Genomic DNA, 18,982 nt, shown 5'->3' with positions numbered 1-18,982 from the left:
ACACGGAGCCGAGAGATGTGGATGTTCTGCTCCTAAAGCATGGCCTTGGCCTTCACACACAGCCAGAGGGCACTGCCATGCCAGCTACAACACACTGTGACCTGCTTATTACTCGCTGCTCTGTGTTTACGCATACACACGGCTGTTACATGCACTAAACACAGGCTGCAAACCAACCCAAAGACCGCGGGTCACAGTTAACGAGACCCACACTCGTGCTTGGACTTTAATGAACTAGCTAAACAACAGGTTCTGATATACACCACTCTCTCTCTGTGTCTGTGTGTGTCTCTCTCTCTCTCTCTCTCTCTCTCTCTCTCTCAATCCCCCACAAGATGAGAGGATTTGAGGGACAGGGATAGCAGGCTTTGGGACAAAGCCCTGCATAGATAGGTATGAATGGTGTATGTGTGTGCGTGTGTGTTTTTGTTTCTCTGCTCTAGTGGGTGTGTGTGCGTGTGTGCGTGCGTGTTTTTGTTTCTCTGCTCCAGTGGGTGTGTGTGCGTGCGTGTGTGCGTTTGTTTCTCTGCTCCAGTGGGTGTGTGTGGAGAGTACAATCAGTAAGCCACAGCTTGGATGACATGCTTCATTAAACCTCTAATGAAGGGCACCGACCGCTGGCATCCAGCATGTGAGGGCATACCTGTGCCACCGCAGGAGGGGGTGCCAAGAACAGTATCCCCCCTGATGCACAGGAAACAGGGACGAAGCATGCCGCCCTAAAGCCCTTCCTCATTGTCCAAAGCAACAGGCATTTTGGAGCTTGCTTTGATTGAGTCAAGACCCAGCTCAAATCTCCTTTTAAGGAAGACAGAAGAGCCAAAAAGGCAGGATATTGTTTATGTTTTGGGGCTGAAAACGGTGCAGGAAAGTTCCCAGATCCAGAGTCCCCGGAGAGACTGATGACCACTGTGTTTTCTCTGATACATGGCATAGAGGACTGACTGCATGAAACAGCACTAGACAATCCTTCAAACACAAACAGGGTCTATGTGGGTTAGGAAGCATGCTCACACTGGAGCTGCAGCTATGAGACAAGCTATCCAAACCTGCTTGACTGGAAGCCAGAAACGCTGATGGAGAACAAACTGCATCTGGCTAAATTAATTCTCAATAAGAAACCAGTAAGCAATGTTGTTGATGATTCTTTTCTCAGGAGACTTTCCAAGAACGCCGATTCATTCTCGTGAGAGAGAAAAAGAACATCAACAGCAACAGTCATTTCAGCATGGAATTAAGCAACAGAATATAGCCAGCCGTTCATGGACATTCTCCTGAGAAACCAACAACCACCACGACATTGTGCCTTTCAATTGTGGCTGCTCATGACTTTCATGAGTGATAATCAGCCTACATGTGTCCTTTCAGAATGCCCCAGTGTAACCGAATTAGCAGACAAGACTGTGAAGAGACACAACTCCTCAAGGGTTTCAGATGGTTTAGGTCCTCCAGCAGCAGGCTTCTTCCTAGAGATGGAGGAAGAGAACCAGTCCTGATAACATCAAACCCAGTGGTACTAACCTATATATGCCAGGTGAGGAGGTTGGCCCATCCATGCATCCTCTTCCACAATAGAAGGATAAACAGACCCCATATCAGTGATGCCACTCCCCCCAGGCAGCTACATCCCTCTCTCCCCCTCTCTATTCTCTACTCTCCGCCCATCTGATTTTCCTCCCATAAACTAGATGACATAGCGTAGAGAGCTGCCAGAGAACCTTCTCGCCTGTTGGACTCACAGCCTTTCTCCCAGCCGCCTCACCAGACTGCCTGTGACCTCCAGAGCAGAATCTACCCATCCATCTATCCATTAATCCATCCACCCCTCTGGAGCAGGTAAGAACACAATCCTGATGACGATTTGTCTGTTGGAATGTCAACTTTCTCTGTAGTAAGGAGAAGAGGGAAAAAAGGTAATATAGCTCCAGCTAAACTTGGGCTAAAATGATATTATCTACATTCATTTGAAACAAATAACAATGCATTTTTGGAGGGCTCCAAAAAGTCTCTTAAATGTAATCACTGGGTCCAGCTCCAACAGGAGTTCAAATAGATAAAGAAACTCACAAAAATACATGAAAAGTTATACTTGTCTCGAGAGTAATGATGGTTTTCTGATACGCAATTGTGTTGTTATCGAGGCTAAATCCTGAGACAACGGTGAACTGCAGTCTGGGACAAAACAGTATCGAACATAACTGTCCTCCTGTCTAAACATACAAAGTAGTTCACAGCACGAGACACACACACGAATCAGAGGCCAGCCATGACCTATCCACAACACACACATTTGCACCTAGCAAAGGCCTGAAATGTGCATTTATTGAAATGAGAGTGTAGTCTGTGGACAGGAAAGGGTTACCACCAACCAACAAACCATACACTGGAGGAGAGAACAGGAATGAAATGACCCATTCTGACATGCCTCAGTGTAGAGTTGGGCAGTATCCAGATTTTCATATCGTCATATCGTCCTTCTCTCACACTGGGATTTACTGTATAACCGGCTTAGTACACAAGGGGGTGCCAAAAACACACAAAAAGCCCATTGGGCATCTATTACCACAATGCTAAAAAAGTAGCACAAATAATAGTGAATTTCCATGGAGGCTGCTAAATAGGCCAATCTGGCTCACAAAGTTATACATATATAGGTAGGAGCTACCGAATGTCATTTTTGGTGAGTTTGGACATTTACATGTGAACGAGAGACATTGTGCAACTGAACAAAGTTTTGATGCATGCTTATCTGAAGGAACAACAGTACTGTGTACTAAGGCTGTCCCTGACAACAACAAAAAAATCTTGGTCAACCGAGTCGTCTGTTCTTTTGATCAATCGATTGGTTGAAATTCTACGTGTATTTTTCCATATATAGACACATCCTAAGTATTTTAATAAAATCAACCATATGCACTGAGCTTGTCTGACGCTTTAAGCTCTGTTTGATTAAATAATTAAGACACAAATGACTAGAGGGGGTCAAACGCAATTGATTTGATTGTCCTGGGCCAGGTGTGTTAAAAAACATGACAGCGAGTGACTGTGACTAGCACCCATTGTCTCGCTCTTCTGCTGCAGCAACCAAAACATAACATGAAAGTGTTTATCGCGCTGTCCGTGTTGCTTAGGCTGCAACATAATTACAGCCATTTGAAAAGTTATGTTACTGAAATCCCTCATTTGTTTAGGAAAAACATTCCCTATTCCTCAACCCTTGCTCTCTTTACCTGACACATGTACGCATCGCATGCACGTGACCAATAGGGCCTGACAGCATATCATAATCACATAAAAAAATTGGTTATAACAAACAAAATGGATGCCGAGGACGTGACAAAGTTTACTGGTTGCTCAGGAGGTAAAGGGGAAGTCAGAAGTGGTGAATAAATATGACTAGTTGTGGAAAATACTGGAGATAAAGAATAAGAAGGTAAGGAGAAAATGCTTCGTGCATATTATGTCTCTGCCAAACAGATGCTGTTAGATTACAATATCATTTTTCAGACCATTTGGAACAGTGTAAACAACACTAAATAATAATGCCAGAGGCTGTTCTCACAAAAAACAAAGTGTAAAGCCTTAATTACAGCATAACAAAGATTAAAAACAGACGGATTTGTGAAATTGTTTATCCGACTTGTGGTTGTGTGAGGCTTGGTGCTCACGGAATCAGTAGGCTATTAAACAAACACTCAAACAGGCAACAGAAGCAGGATCGGCCTTATTTCTGATCTGCATATATATATATATGGCTGAATTTAAAAAAGCCGGGCACATTTAACAGTTAGGATATTGATTATAGACATCATTTAGTTGTGGTTTCCTCTCTCCTCACTTTTCTTAGACAATAAGGCACGGGCTGTTTTCTCGTCTCCTCATTCTGCTGCTGCCTCCACCACATTGCTCTCAACACCAATATGCTGGTTAACTTTTCTATTATGCACATAGCAACATTTATCTAGGAAAACGGAGGAGAGGAGAAAAAACACAAGGAAATCAAGCTGCAGTAGCAGCTGTACAGATATCTCATCCAAAGGGCTTTGACTTCTCAAACACGGTAGAAAGCTAACACAATATGATGGTCCAGCTGTGCATTGACCCCCAGCTCCCGCTTTCTCCCATTGTGCTATTTACAAACAAGCACATGACTGGCTCAACTGTTCTGGGGAACTACGGTAAACTACGGTAAACTTCATCAATGTGACGGGTGAAATGAAGAAGGTAATGTGCTTTATCTCCTAACGTATCTCCTAACCCAAGCCTGCCGATAATCACTTCTCATTTCATTGTAATCTATATTTCAATATTACCTGGTGGAAGAGGCTGATATGAAGAGGATTTTTGTTTGAATAGAACAGACACACTGTTGTATGTACTGGAATTGGGTCTGTTTAACGTTGGCGGTCACTGTTGCCTGTGGAGGGCACTAACTCACGCCCTCTCCTGGGCCACACAACCACAGTGATGTCCAGTTCCCTCTACATTACTGTGTGATGTCATCGTGGAATGTTCCGTTTAACTGCCTATTGGAAGCCTTCCTCTCCCTGCCTGCACATGACTTATTATCACCGCAGCTATGCCAAGAGAGCAGAACATTTTAAAAACACGAGCATTATTGGCATGGGAATGGTTCTGCCAGGCTTCAGAATGATTTCCTTCTTAGGTTTGATTCAATTTAATATTCTTCTTTGTTTTTCACCCACTGGCTCCTTAGAACCATGCCAACATTTTTATGAAGAAGAATGGTGGGTTTGGGTTTTAAATCAAAACAACGATCCCGTAGGGTTTCAATTATGGGTGTGCTGATCTTATCATACTCGTATTCGTAATTACTTTCACTTTCGAGAAGGAGCAAACATTTCTCTCCCGACACTTGGCCTAGGCCATTGGGATAATCTCCGTGCCTAACATTTGTACAATCAAAATAAACTATCGACATTTGTCATTGTATTATCTAATGAACTGACGCCCAGTAAACGTACCTGGGCTATAATAAATAATAATAGACAGCATGGGCTTGGATCACCACATAACGACGTCAGCAATGGAATAATTATACGGACAGACATAGTAGGCCTACTGCCAAGTTGACAGACATAGTAGGCCTACTGCCAAGTTGACAGACAAAGTAGGCCTACTGCCAAGTTGACAGACAAAGTAGGCCTACTGCCAAGTTGACAGACAAAGTAGGCCTACTGCCAAGTTGACAGACAAAGTAGGCCTACTGTCAAGTTGACAGACAAAGTAGGCCTACTGCCAAGTTGACAGACATAGTAGGCCTACTGCCAAGTTGACAGACAAAGTAGGCCTACTGCCAAGTTGACAGACAAAGTAGGCCTACTGCCAAGTTGACAGACAAAGTAGGCCTACTGCCAAGTTGACAGACAAAGTAGGCCTACTGCCAAGTTGACAGACAAAAACAACTATACGGCCTCAGCAAAGTCTAGATTTGATGACTACGGATTCTGATTCATACATGGTGCTTGGAGAAGTGGAGACGTGTGCTCTGAGATGAGTGGCTGAGTGTTTTGTCTGGGGAAATGAGAGCTGAGGGAGAGAGGCTTGTCATTTTTTTTTAATGATTTAACCTTTATTTAATTTGGCAAGTCAGTTAAGAACAAATTCTTATTTACAACGACGGCCTACACCGGCCAAACCCTAACGACGCTGGGCCAATTGTGCGCCGCCCTATATGACTCCCAATCACGGCCGATTGTGAGACCGCCTGGAAACGAACCAGGGTCTGTAGTGACGCCTCTAGCACCGAGATGCAGTGCTTTAGACCGCTGCGCCACTCGGGAGCCCAATCCAATCTAATCTAATTCAATCGTTGCAGCAGACTCAACCGATACCCTGCACCGTTTTTTGACAGACAGAAGAACTAGCCAATAGTTGTTCAGAGCACACAGCGCTTCACACTGTTTGAGTGAAAGAGATATGCGTGCTGGCAGCTGTAAAATACTAGTTTTGTCCATGTACTTGTGTGCTGGAACACCCCTAGTTTCAATAACAGCCTCTATTAGTTCAGCATTTCATCATGCTGGGTTCTGGGCCTCCCCTTCAGAAGGCCCTTGTAAGGGTGGGTAAACCCAGGTCGCAGTGAATGAGTAGATGGTGACATGTTTAGTGGTGCCAAGGGAGATGTTATTATTAATTAACTTATTATGCCCCCTTGTCTTGAGATGAAGGGGGGAAACTCTCATGACCACTCCAGAGCTGGAAGCTCCAGTGAAGTGGCCACTAGTGATCTCCTTAGAACAGCAGGAAATAGCCTAGCATTCCTCTCAACCACAATGGAATGTAAACAACAACTCAGAAAAATGAGAAATGTACGAAAATAATGTTCTATGCAGCATTCTACGAGCTGAGATTTCGTTGTCTGCTATGCGACAGACTGCTTTCTTAGTGTTTTTGGCTCTGTAGCAGAGATCTATAGGAGATCACAGAGATAGTGATCACAGTGATAAGCCAGGTGCTATAGTAGATAGAGGAAAGGGCCTTAGTCATCACAGATTTATTATCAGGACTCTAGAGATTACTCAGATTCAACATTCTGACACATTAAATCCACACTCGCCTGCTCTCTGCCTATGCTTGGCACCCCTCTCCCAGTTCCCCTCCCTCCTCACTGTTGGTGTCCACAGGGTCAGGTCAGAAGCATGTTTAAGAGGGGTTTAGGTTTGGCTAGTGTTGAAATGGACTCCACCCCTGTGAGATAGCCAAAGGTCAGCCCTAAGAATACCCGCTGGCACATAGCTGGAGCCGGGCAGATAACTGCTGTCAGCGGGCAAGGCCACCGCCTCCCTTCAGGGAACCAGCAGGGCCCAAGGTAAAGAGCTGGGAGAGTGACTCACAGACCCTCACCTTCCCTGGGCATCACTGAGGAGACCCTGTGGGGAGAGAGGAGTCTGGAAGGAGGGATAATGCCTGTCTGGATGGAGTAGAGAGAAGTGGGGCTGCTCTGACAATCACAATGCAGTGCACATATTACCCACAGTAATGTCCTTAACAGCACCCCCTCAGCCACTGAGATGTTTGAATGGTCACATCACCAGTCAGAAGTGTGCGTTCAAATAAGGGGTGTGATCTCCAGCATGTGATCTCTTTATCCTTCCATATTATGCACTGCCTGAGATAACGCAGTGAGCCAGATCAATAAAACACACCGTATATAACTCCTGCTCTCTCCATTGTATAGTTGTCAGAGACGCAGCAGAGAAGTGGGGAGTTCATGTGTCTGTCTAAAGCGGGTGCAGCACATGAAACACATATTCCACATATAATCATCATCGAACCATCCACCTACAGCATCACCGCCTTCAAGAACCCTGAAAGTATTCAAATATACCAAAATACACAAAGGCACATTTAAAAACAAGCCAAATACACCCTGAATACCAAACGGAAACATCCTGGGTTACAAACATCACTTCAAACCTAGCTCCTGACTCGATAAGCAACGTATAAACCTCTTAGAGAGAAAAGTACAAAACCGTTCACCTTTTCAGAAAAAATAGCGGTGCATCCTTCATAATTTCAAATAAGATTGGCCATATCCAGCCAGACGGAAAATATAATTTATAGAGAGGAATGAATTATGTGAGAAGACTGGAGTCCATTTTTATCATCAATCTATTATCCTCCCCTCTGTATCGTCTGCCTTGAGAGGAGGGCAGAACCGTCCAAACACGCCGGAGTCCAGAGCAGAATCACTGGAGATAGGAGATCTGTGATAGATTATAAAGCCTGAGGTTATGAGGGCCCCCAAAGTGAGTGGTGTTTGATTGTTATTCCTGTTGTTGGCCATGATGGGTTAGGGTGGAGACAAATGTGTCCTTCAGTTCAACCCTTTAAGTAACGAACAGTATGTGACTAATAATTTCCTCCCGACTCCGTTCCACAGTGTGTTTCTGTTTGTGTCTTCTGCATGCTCACTGACTCAACCTTCTCTGCTGCCCCCAACCCCCAGCTCAGCTCCACCAGGCCCCTGGGCACCGGGACCACTCCTGTCACCTCCACCACCTCCCTCCATCACCCACCCCACCACTACACTATCATCTACACCACCTCTCTGTACACCTGTCCTGCACTAACCTGCGGCCACCACTAGAGTGCACTCTCGCCCCTTCACTCCCTCTCACTGCCCAGCACCGAGCCCCAGCATGGAGAAGGTGCAGCACACGATGCGCTCGGCCATCCGCAGGGCCTCCATGGTGGTGGACGTGCCCCCCCAGGCCAAGCAGAACTTGCAGGAGCTCTTTGTCAACTTCAGCCTCATCCTCATCTGCCTGCTGCTCATCTACATCATCGTGTTGTTGATGTGAGGGCCTCAGAGGGGCCGGGAGGGGCCAGGCTACAGCCCAACAGGGCCATGACCTCTCAAGAGGGCCAAACAATGGAAGGGGAGGGGAGGAGGGGATTGGGTGGCAAACATGGAGATTATCCTAGTATTTTATAAACTGGTTTTAATTTGAAAGGAATTTGTGTAGAATAAGATCAGATTCTGTTTTTGTAGTTTAATAAATTCTGCCTGATTTTAATGGCACAACTATAACCACTCATTATAACACTATAAAGGTGTAGTGTGTGAGTTTGCAGTAGAAGGTTGTTGGTCTCAGATGCAGTTTATGTCAGTTTTGTGTCACACACGTCACCCTCCTGTAGGTCTGTCACCCGTGCTCCACATCATGTCACCACCACAGTGTCTCTGCCACCTCTCACTAGAACTCAACGCCTGCAGCCACCTGGCTTTACTGGGCTAGTCACACACACACACACACACACACACACACACACACACGCACGCACGCACGCACACACAAGCACGCACACACAAGCACACACACACACAAGCACACACACACACGCACGCACGCACACACAAGCACGCACACAAGCACGCACGCACACACATGCACGCACACACGCGCACACACAAGCAGACAAAAACGCACACACACACGCACACACAAGCACACACAAGCACAGACACACACAAGCACAGACAAAAACACACACACACACAAACAAGCACAGACACTCACACAAGCACACACACAGAGACACGCACAGACAGACAAAATAAACTTACTGACAATATTAACCCAGGGGAATCAGACTTGTATGTGGGTGATGATCATGTGTATGTATGTCTGTGTAAGTGTTCCAGTCTCTCACTGTGCCCCTGTTTTCCCTCCCAGACCTATGTAGCTGAACCAACAACCACCACAGCACAGCGAGGGCTAAGCAGGGGGGTGTAACGATCCATCAAACCATCTCCATCACTGGTCTTCCTGAGGACACCTCCAGAATTACCCTCTTAACTGAAGAGCTTTGCCCAGAATTGATCACTCTGCCTGGGGCATTTGCAGCCTCAACCCAGCCTCTCCATGTCGAGTGAAACCATGGACCTGGTCAACAACCGCGGTCTCAACCTGATGCTCAACTTCCTCCTCATCGTCATCATGCTGCTCCTAATGCTTGTCCTGGTCAAACTCATGTAACCTCTGACATACAATATGACCTCATGGCATAGGTTGAGCAATTCCAGTCCCCAAGGGCCACAGGGTCTGATGGGAGTCCCTCTACCTCTGATTTGATCATATAAATACACCACGACTTCAACTAATTATTATTCAACAGGTCACATCAAAAATCACTGAATAAAAGCCATTGAACCTGTTGGGAGGAGAACTAAACATTGTGAGCTTTTGGAGAGTAGAAAAGAGTTTGGGATTCCATGAGATCGTTACATGGGATGGCAAGATTCAAAATATCAATTAACAGGAGGATGAAACTCCACCCACCGATGGAAAAGAATTGAAATAACGTTGACATGGCATGATCAATAGAACGCCCTCCTTTACGTTTAGTTTACCCCCCTCTAGTGGTAGAATCACCAAACTGCACCACATCTACTTCTGGCCAGGGCACTGAGCACAGAGATAAATCCATGCTCTCTGATCCTCATTCTAGAGTTGTGGTTGATATGAGCCATAGAGAACAATCATTTCAAAGCTCTAACGCTCACAGTCACCTAAGCTATTAGGACCAAAGCACATGTTACAAATGACAACTGCAATGTAACTGAAAACGATTAAAGCCATACACCTGACCGTCCTTTTCCGTGTGATATGAGTTCTTTATGTAACTGTTGAGTGAAGCCCAGGGTCCTTCCCTTTGGAGACTCTTGAACTAGTAGCTGATAAGTACAACAGATACTTGGCTCAATAAACATGGGTACGCACAGCTTAAGCCTGTAAACCTTTCAGTGAAATATGTAATATTGTTACTACAATATCCTAACATAACTGTGTGCTGTAGTGAACATGTTTTCGTGTTCAGTAGTAGCAGTTGATTTGTTTTGGCAGAGTAATGAATAGCTACAGAGTAAATAGAGCAAACACCTCCAGCTAAACACAGTGAAGCTCACTACAGTGTGAAGAAACATGCATGACCACTGCAGAACTGTTGTAGTGTTGTCTGTCTGCAGGCGCTGGCTCCACTTTACACTTTCTTATGTCGCACAGCATTTTCTAAAGAATGTTTAACAATAAAGATAAAATACACAAACTATAAAGCATTTGTCTGTCTTCATTGAAAATTATAAGGACTTCGTTAAAATTACGGAATGCAGGTGCAACTTTTATCTTTGGTCTACAGGAAAAACGTCAACGCCTCAGACGCCCACCAGAGGGCGCCATGCCCTCAAATGTAGTCCTACATGAACGTGCACAATCTGGAGGGAAATACTGAACAGCTTTGAATACAGACTCATCACATATTGTGGTGAAAATCTGTCAGGTTAACACCCACAACAACAAACTAACAGCCTTCAGTTCACTTGACAGAGTCCCCTGACTAGGTGTCTAACAGATACTGTAGCCTACTTCCTGCCAGTTCTCTGTTGCCAATGACTGGAACGAACTGCAAAAATGTATTGAAGCTGGAGACTTATATCTCCCTCTCTAACTTTAAGCATCAGCTGTCAGACAGCTTACCGATCGATCACTGTACCTGTACACAGCCCATCTGTAAATAGCCCACCCGACTACCTCATCCCCATATTGTTATGTATCTTCTTGCTCTTTTGCACCCCAGTATCTCTACTTGGAAAACATCACCTGCACATCTTTCACTCCAGTGTTTATGCTTAATTGTAAATATTTCGCCTCTATGGCCTATTTATTGCTTACCTCCCTACTCTTCTACATTTGCACAGACTGTACATAGATGTTTCTATCGTGTTATTGACTGTACGTTTGTTTGTGTAACTCTGTGTTGTTGTTTTTGTCACACTGCTTTGCTTTATCTTGGCCGCAGTTGTAAATGAGAACTTGTTCTCAACTGGCCTACCTGGTTAAATAATGGTGAAATACATTTTTTTAAATGTACTTCCTCATCCCCTCCTCTCACCTGGTTGAGCTCGGCCTCCTGACGCAACCTCTCTCTCTGCTGCTGCTCCTGTTGCCAGGCCGACAAGCCCCCACATAGCTCTGTCCCAGGTCCGGGAGGCCGGTACTCCATCTGCTCACTCAGCCACATCTGGGTCCTCACCGCCGGCTGGATGGGGGACCCTCCTACTGCCTGGTGGCCCAGTGGCAGGCCCCTCTGGCTGGGTACCGTCAGCCCGACGCCAGGGTGCTTGGTCTCCGGTAAGGCACTGTAGGTCAGGTCTAAGGTGTTGGGTTTGAGCGGGGATGAGCAGGCCGAGTGAGAGTCTGTCTTAGTACTTAGGGGGTATTTGTACCGGGCCTCAGCCCCTGGGGAGCGCAGGTGGAGCCCTTGGGACAGGTAGGGTTCTGTGGGGCGCAGAGGGTCCTGCCTGTAACCGTAGAGCATGCCTCTGTCCAGGGAGCCGTGGGGGTCAGGGCGGTATGCTGCCCGTCCCACGGGGCTGGACTTCTCCTGGACGCTGAGGCGGGTGAGGGAGGACCAGCGTCGGACGGGCCGGGGGTCCTTCATATCCAGGGGGCTGTCGAGGGGCGAGGGCAGCTGGCAGGAGGACCAGGGGCTGACGGGCCGGGGGTCCTTCATATCCAGGGGGCTGTCGAGGGGCGAGGGCAGCTGGCAGGAGGACCAGGGGCTGCCCCCAGGGCAGAGTACCGTGCTGAGCTTGGAGCCGGAAGAGGGCGAGGGCATGACGTGGGCCGTGGGGAGGGCACCCTGGGAGCGCAGTGGCTGGAAGGACAGTGTGGTGCTGGAGCCAGATTGGTCTGAAGGACAGGAGAGAGGGAACGAGAAAAGACACTTAGAGAAGCAGAACAGTATGTGTGGACTATCTTACTTATTCAAACTACATACATTTCTACAACAAAATGAACACAACTTTATTGGAATTGCAGACTTTGGGAACAAAGGAAGTACGTCGGAGTGATTCTTCTAAACATTGTACTGCACAGTGTGTCCCAAGAACCATTTCATACTTCTTACTGGGCATTATGTTTTCTGAAAGGCGTCCTGGTTCATAAAAGGCTGCAGTAGGTCTAACTCATATACTGTTCTCTCTGCTACTGCAGGGCAAGCGGTACACCAGGTCTGGAACCAACAGCACCCTGAACAGCTTCTATCGCCAAGCCATAAGACTGATAAATAGTTAGTTAAAGTTACCAAGTAACCAATTAAGCAATTTTACACTAACAAGTTTTTTCACATACGCTGATTCTGCTACTATCTGTTATCTACCCTGTTGCCTAGTCACTTTATCCTATATGTACATATCTACCTCCATTACCTCGTACCCTGCACATGGACTGCTTCTGCTACTATCTGTTATCTACCCTGTTGCCTAGTCACTTTATCCTATACGTACATATCTACCTTCATTACCTCGTACCCTGCACATGGACTGCTTCTGCTACTATCTGTTATCTACCCTGTTGCCTAGTCACTTTAACCTATATGTACATATCTACCTCCATTACCTCGTACCCTGCACATGGACTGCTTCTGCTACTATCTGTTATCTACCCTGTTGCCTAGTCACTTTATCCTATATGTACATATCTACCTCCATTACCTCGTACCCTGCACATGGACTGCTTCTGCTACTATCTGTTATCTACCCTGTTGCCTAGTCACTTTATCCTATATGTACATATCTACCTCCATTACCTCGTACCCTGCACATGGACTGCCTCTGCTTCTATCTGTTATCTACCCTGTTGCCTAGTCACTTTATCCTATATGTACATATCTACCTCCATTACCTCGTACCCTGCACATGGACTGCCTCTGCTTCTATCTGTTATCTACCCTGTTGCCTAGTCACTTTATCCTATATGTACATATCTACCTCCATTACCTCGTACCCTGCACATGGACTGCTTCTGCTACTATCTGTTATCTACCCTGTTGCCTAGTCACTTTATCCTATACGTACATATCTACCTCCATTACCTCGTACCCTGCACATGGACTCTGTGCTGGTACCTGTGAATACAGCCAAGTTATTGTTACTCATTGTGCATTTATTCCTTGTGTTATTATTTATACCTTTCTCTTTGTTTCTCTCTGCCTTGTTGAAGGACCCATCACTAAGCCCATCACTGTTAGTCTACACCTGTTGTTTACCAAGCATTTGACAAACACAATTTGATTCATAGGACACACACACACACGGCCAGTCACACACACTTAGAAACACCGTGGGGAAACGAAAGGTTGTGCCTATGGCTGCCTGGCTGAGCCATTGTAAACTACCAAAGCAAGACATATTAGCTCCCCAGTTCACGTCTGAAAATGAATGATAGTATAATATCTTAAAGCCCCATTCTGTAAGGAATAGGAAGAACCCTATGGACTAGTACTACTGTAGACCTTAGCACTAAAATACAGCCGCTAGTTAGCCATGAGTACGCCGGGAGGAGTGGACTCCAAACCAACAATCCTTTCAGCCCATTACATCAGCACATCATGGGAACCATGCAACAACCCATGGCCCATATCCATCTTTCATCATGTACAGAAATAGACAACTATAAAGACATCAAAGCCTCCAGCAGGGCTTCCGTGCATCTTATTAAAACTAGAGGACTCTGCAATGCAGCAGAGCAGGAATGTACTGTTGCAGAAGTACTGTAAGTAGCCTGGCTTTGTTTGGGGGGGAAAGGGAGAGGAGAGTAAGCCACAGAGACAGGGAAAGTCTGGAAGCTGGGGCAGAGTGGGTGGACAGTAGCTTGGTCTCAGCTTCGGGCCAACTTCTTTGTCATTCCTTGTCATGCCTTTATATAGAGAAATGCAGTTGTCATGGTAACATACACCACAGAGGACTGAGCAGTTGGTTAAACTAAAGCACATTGATCTGCCACCAGATGAGGAGGACAGAGGACCTGTCTGATGGTGACAGGTCAGGGCAGTCCTCCAACATCCCCACAGTCCTCCAACATCCCCGCAGTCCTCCAACATCCCCGCAGTCCTCCAACATCCCCGCAGTCCTCCACCATCCCCACAGTCCTCCAACATCCCCACAGTCCTCCAACATCCCCGCAGTCCTCCAAAATCCCCGCAGTCCTCCAACATTCCCACAGTCCTCCAACATCCCCACAGTCCTCCAACATCCCCGCAGTCCTCCAACATCCCCGCAGTCCTCCAACATCCCTGCAGTCCTCCAACATCCCCGCAGTCTCCAACATCCCTGCAGTCCTCCAACATCCCCACAGTCCTCCAACATCCCCACAGTCCTCCAACATCCCGGCAGTCCTCCAACATCCCCGCAGTCCTCCAACATCCCCACAGTCCTCCAGTACAGGCAGCAAAGAACTGCTCCTGGCCAACACAGACCCCTGTGTAATTTCCCTTCAAATGAATCTCAATGATTGATGACCAGAAAAACAGAGAGTCCAAAGAACCTCTGCCAAAAAAAAGAGCATTGCAGGGAAGGATGCTGACTGTTCTGTACCCTGACAGAGATGCTATGGAGGAGGAGCCAGCCAGGCAGGGCAGTGACAGTGATGCTATGGAGGAGGAGCCAGCCAGGCAGGACAGTGACAGTGACAGTGATGCTATGGAGGAGGAGCCAGCCAGGCAGGGCAATGACAGTGATGCTATGGAGGAGCAGCCAGCCAGGCAGGGCAGTGACGCTATGGAGGAGGAGCCAGCCAGGCAGGGCAGTGACAGTGATGCTATGGAGGAGGAGCCAGCCAGGCAGGGCAGTGACAGAGATGCTATGGAGGAGGAGCCAGCCAGGCAGGGCAGTGACAGAGAAGCTATGGAGGAGGAGCCAGCCAGGCAGGGCAGTGACAGAGATGCTATGGAGGAGGAGCCAGCCAGGGCAATGACAGAGATGCTATGGAGGAGGAGCCAGCCAGGCAGGGCAGTGACAGTGATGCTATGGAGGAGGAGCCAGCCAGGCAGAGCAGTGACAGTGATGCTATGGAGGAGGAGCCAGCCAGGCAGGGCAGTGACGCTATGGAGGAGGAGCCAGCCAGGCAGGGCAGTGACAGAGAAGCTATGGAGGAGGAGCCAGCCAGGCAGGGCAGTGACGCTATGGAGGAGGAGCCAGCCAGGCAAGGCAGTGACAGTGATGCTATGGAGGAGGAGCCAGCCAGGCAGGGCAGTGACAGTGATGCTATGGAGGAGGAGCCAGCCAGGCAGGGCAGTGACAGAGATGCTATGGAGGAGGAGCCAGCCAGGCAGGGCAGTGACAAAGAAGCTATGGAGGAGGAGCCAGCCAGGCAGGGCAGTGACAGAGATGCTATGGAGGAGGAGCCAGCCAGGGCAATGACAGAGATGCTATGGAGGAGGAGCCAGCCAGGCAGGGCAGTGACAGTGATGCTATGGAGGAGGAGCCAGCCAGGCAGAGCAGTGACAGTGATGCTATGGAGGAGGAGCCAGCCAGGCAGGGCAGTGACGCTATGGAGGAGGAGCCAGCCAGGCAGGGCAGTGACAGAGAAGCTATGGAGGAGGAGCCAGCCAGGCAGGGCAGTGACGCTATGGAGGAGGAGCCAGCCAGGCAGGGCAGTGACAGTGATGCTATGGAGGAGGAGCCAGCCAGGCAGGGCAGTGACAGAGATGCTATGGAGGAGGAGCCAGCCAGGCAGGGCAGTGACAGAGAAGCTATGGAGGAGGAGCCAGCCAGGCAGGGCAGTGACAGAGATGCTATGGAGGAGGAGCCAGCCAGGGCAATGACAGAGATGCTATGGAGGAGGAGCCAGCCAGGCAGGGCAGTGACAGTGATGCTATGGAGGAGGAGCCAGCCAGGCAGAGCAGTGACAGTGATGCTATGGAGGAGGAGCCAGCCAGGCAGGGCAGTGACAGAGATGCTATGGAGGAGGAGCCAGCCAGGCAGGGCAGTGACAGAGAAGCTATGGAGGAGGAGCCAGCCAGGCAGGGCAGTGACAGAGATGCTATGGAGGAGGAGCCAGCCAGGCAGGGCAGTGACAGTGATGCTATGGAGGAGGAGCCAGCCAGGCAGGGCAGTGACAGAAATGTTATGGAGGAGGAGCTATCCAGGCAGGACAGTGACAGAGATGCTATGGAGGAGGAGCCAGCCAGGCAGGGCAGTGACAGAGATGCTATGGAGGAGCAGCCAGCCAGGCAGGGCAGTGACAGTGATGCTATGGAGGAGGAGCCAGCCAGGCAGGGCAGTGACAGAAATGCTATGGAGGAGGAGCTATCCAGGCAGGACAGTGACAGAGATGCTATGGAGGAGGAGCCAGCCAGGCAGGGCAGTGACAGAGATGCAATGGAGGAGGAGCCAGCCAGGCAGAGCAGTGACAGTGATGCTATGGAGGAGGAGCCAGCCAGGCAGGGCAGTGACGCTATGGAGGAGGAGCCAGCCAGGCAGGGCAGTGACAGAGAAGCTATGGAGGAGGAGCCAGCCAGGCAGGGCAGTGACGCTATGGAGGAGGAGCCAGCCAGGCAGGGCAGTGACAGTGATGCTATGGAGGAGGAGCCAGCCAGGCAGGGCAGTGACAGAGATGCTATGGAGGAGGAGCCAGCCAGGCAGGGCAGTGACAGAGAAGCTATGGAGGAGGAGCCAGCCAGACAGGGCAGTGACAGAGATGCTATGGAGGAGGAGCCAGCCAGGGCAATGACAGAGATGCTATGGAGGAGGAGCCAGCCAGGCAGGGCAGTGACAGTGATGCTATGGAGGAGGAGCCAGCCAGGCAGAGCAGTGACAGTGATGCTATGGAGGAGGAGCCAGCCAGGCAGGGCAGTGACAGAGATGCTATGGAGGAGGAGCCAGCCAGGCAGGGCAGTGACAGAGAAGCTATGGAGGAGGAGCCAGCCAGGCAGGGCAGTGACAGAGATGCTATGGAGGAGGAGCCAGCCAGGCAGGGCAGTGACAGTGATGCTATGGAGGAGGAGCCAGCCAGGCAGGGCAGTGACAGAAATGTTATGGAGGAGGAGCTATCCAGGCAGGACAGTGACAGAGATGCTATGGAGGAGGAGCCAGCCAGGCAGGGCAGTGACAGAGATGCTATGGAGGAGCAGCCAGCCAGGCAGGGCAGTGACAGTGATGCTATGGAGGAGGAGCCAGCCAGGCAGGGCAGTGACAGAAATGCTATGGAGGAGGAGCTATCCAGGCAGGACAGTGACAGAGATGCTATGGAGGAGGAGCCAGCCAGGCAGGGCAGTGACAGAGATGCAATGGAGGAGGAACCAGCCAGGCAGGGCAGTGACAGAGATGCTATGGAGGAGGAGCCAGCCAGGCAGGGCAGTGACAGAGATGCTATGGAGGAGGAGCCAGCCAGGCAGGGCAGTGACAGAGCAGTCCTGTCAACCCTCCTCATGTCAAATGATTCATTAGTGCCATTCACATGACATCCCCCAAATGCACATGCCTAACGACCGCAATGTTGTCAAATATGTGAAAATGGCACTGGGAGACACATTAAATGATCCATTATGATTTTATCCTTTGTCGAGTTATAAGGTCAATCAACTTAAAAGATTCAGCAATATTTTGAAAGCAACGTTAGTTCAGAATGGAGGTCAATTGCACTGGTTTACATGCTGTACTGAAGTAGCCTACTTGGACTGATTTGTACTGAGACAAAGACCCTGTTGTCATGCGTCCCAGATTCCATTGGTGGGTTTTCAGTTCTTATGGGTTCAGTTCCCGCTCACCTTGAGCCCCGGGAAACCTTTAGGTCAGGGCGCAAATATAGATACTGGCACGCGGCTATTTGAGGTTCTAACAAAGTGCTCCTTTGTTAGTGTGTATCAGAGCAAATGCCAGAACAGCTGGGGGGCTGGGGGTTGGGGAGTGATGTAGCCAGGACAGCTGGAGGGCTGGGGGTTGAGGACTGATGTAGCCAGAACAGCTGGAGGGGCTGGGGGTTGAGGATTGATGTAGCCAGAACAGCTGGAGGGGCTGGGGGTTGAGGAGTGATGTAGCCAGAACAGCTGGAGGGGCTGGGGGTTGAGGAGAGGGGTAAACAGAGCAGCTGGAGGGGCTGGGGGTTGAGGAGTGATGTAGCCAGAACAGCTGGAGGGGCTGGGGGTTGAGGAGTGATGTAGTCAGAACAGCTGGAGGGTTGGGGGTTGAGGAGTGATGTAGCCAGAACAGCTAGAGGGGCTGGGGGTTGAGGAGTGATGTAGCCAGAACAGCTGGAGGGGCTGGGGGTTGAGGAGAGGGGTAAACAGAGCAGCTGGAGGGGCTGGGGGTTGAGGAGTGATGTAGCCAGAACAGCTGGAGGGGCTGGGGGTTGAGGAGAGGGGTAAACAGAGCAGCTGGAGGGTTGGGGGTTGAGGAGTGATGTAGCCAGAACAGCTGGAGGGGCTAGGGGTTGAGGGGTGGTGTAGCCAGAACAGCTGGAGGGGCTGGGGGTTGAGGAGTGATGTAGCCAGAACAGCTGGAGGGGCTGGGGTTGAGGAGTGATGTAGCCAGAACAGCTGGAGGGGCTGGGGGTTGAGGAGTGATGTAGCCAGAACAGCTGGAGGGGCTGGGGGTTGAGGAGTGATGTAGCCAGAACAGCTGGAGGGGCTGGGGGTTGAGGAGTGATGTAGCCAGAGCAGCTGCAGGGGCTGGGGG

The 18,982-nt window shown here is 49.1% G+C and overlaps 2 protein-coding genes across 4 annotated transcripts in view; one reads left to right on the top strand and one right to left on the bottom strand.

Moving 5' to 3' along the window:
* LOC139415105 (centrosomal protein of 85 kDa-like) overlaps positions 1–18,982 on the bottom strand; it is a 100,521-nt gene that overhangs the window by 34,534 nt on the left and 47,005 nt on the right. For both annotated transcript variants that reach the window (XM_071162923.1, XM_071162922.1), the window contains exon 3: positions 11,419–12,218. In XM_071162923.1, the coding sequence (XP_071019024.1) occupies positions 11,419–12,218 (800 nt within the window). The remainder of the gene's footprint in view (positions 1–11,418; positions 12,219–18,982) is intronic.
* Positions 974–10,582, top strand: LOC139415106 (phospholamban-like). Of its 2 annotated transcripts, XM_071162924.1 has the most exons (4): positions 974–1,124; positions 1,369–1,836; positions 7,973–8,323; positions 9,204–10,582. In XM_071162924.1, the coding sequence occupies exons 3-4, from the start codon at positions 8,166–8,168 to the stop codon at positions 9,211–9,213; spliced, it is 168 nt and encodes a 55-aa protein (XP_071019025.1). In that variant the 5' UTR covers positions 974–1,124; positions 1,369–1,836; positions 7,973–8,165; the 3' UTR covers positions 9,214–10,582. The 2 variants fall into 2 exon arrangements, with proteins under 2 accessions (XP_071019025.1, XP_071019026.1); XM_071162925.1 differs by lacking the exon at positions 974–1,124 and having other exon boundaries at positions 1,682–1,836; positions 7,907–8,323.

The sequence above is a fragment of the Oncorhynchus clarkii genome, chromosome 8 (genome assembly GCF_045791955.1).
Source record: "Oncorhynchus clarkii lewisi isolate Uvic-CL-2024 chromosome 8, UVic_Ocla_1.0, whole genome shotgun sequence".
NCBI classification, from domain to species: domain Eukaryota; kingdom Metazoa; phylum Chordata; class Actinopteri; order Salmoniformes; family Salmonidae; genus Oncorhynchus; species Oncorhynchus clarkii.
The sequence above is the reverse complement of the archived record's forward strand: the minus strand, read 5'-3'. Positions and strand labels throughout refer to the sequence as shown.

What these genes read in the sequence shown, in the direction of transcription:
- LOC139415106 (XM_071162924.1), top strand. Translation starts at nt 8,166, where the DNA reads ATGGAGAAGGTGCAGCACACGATGCGCTCGGCCATCCGCAGGGCCTCC.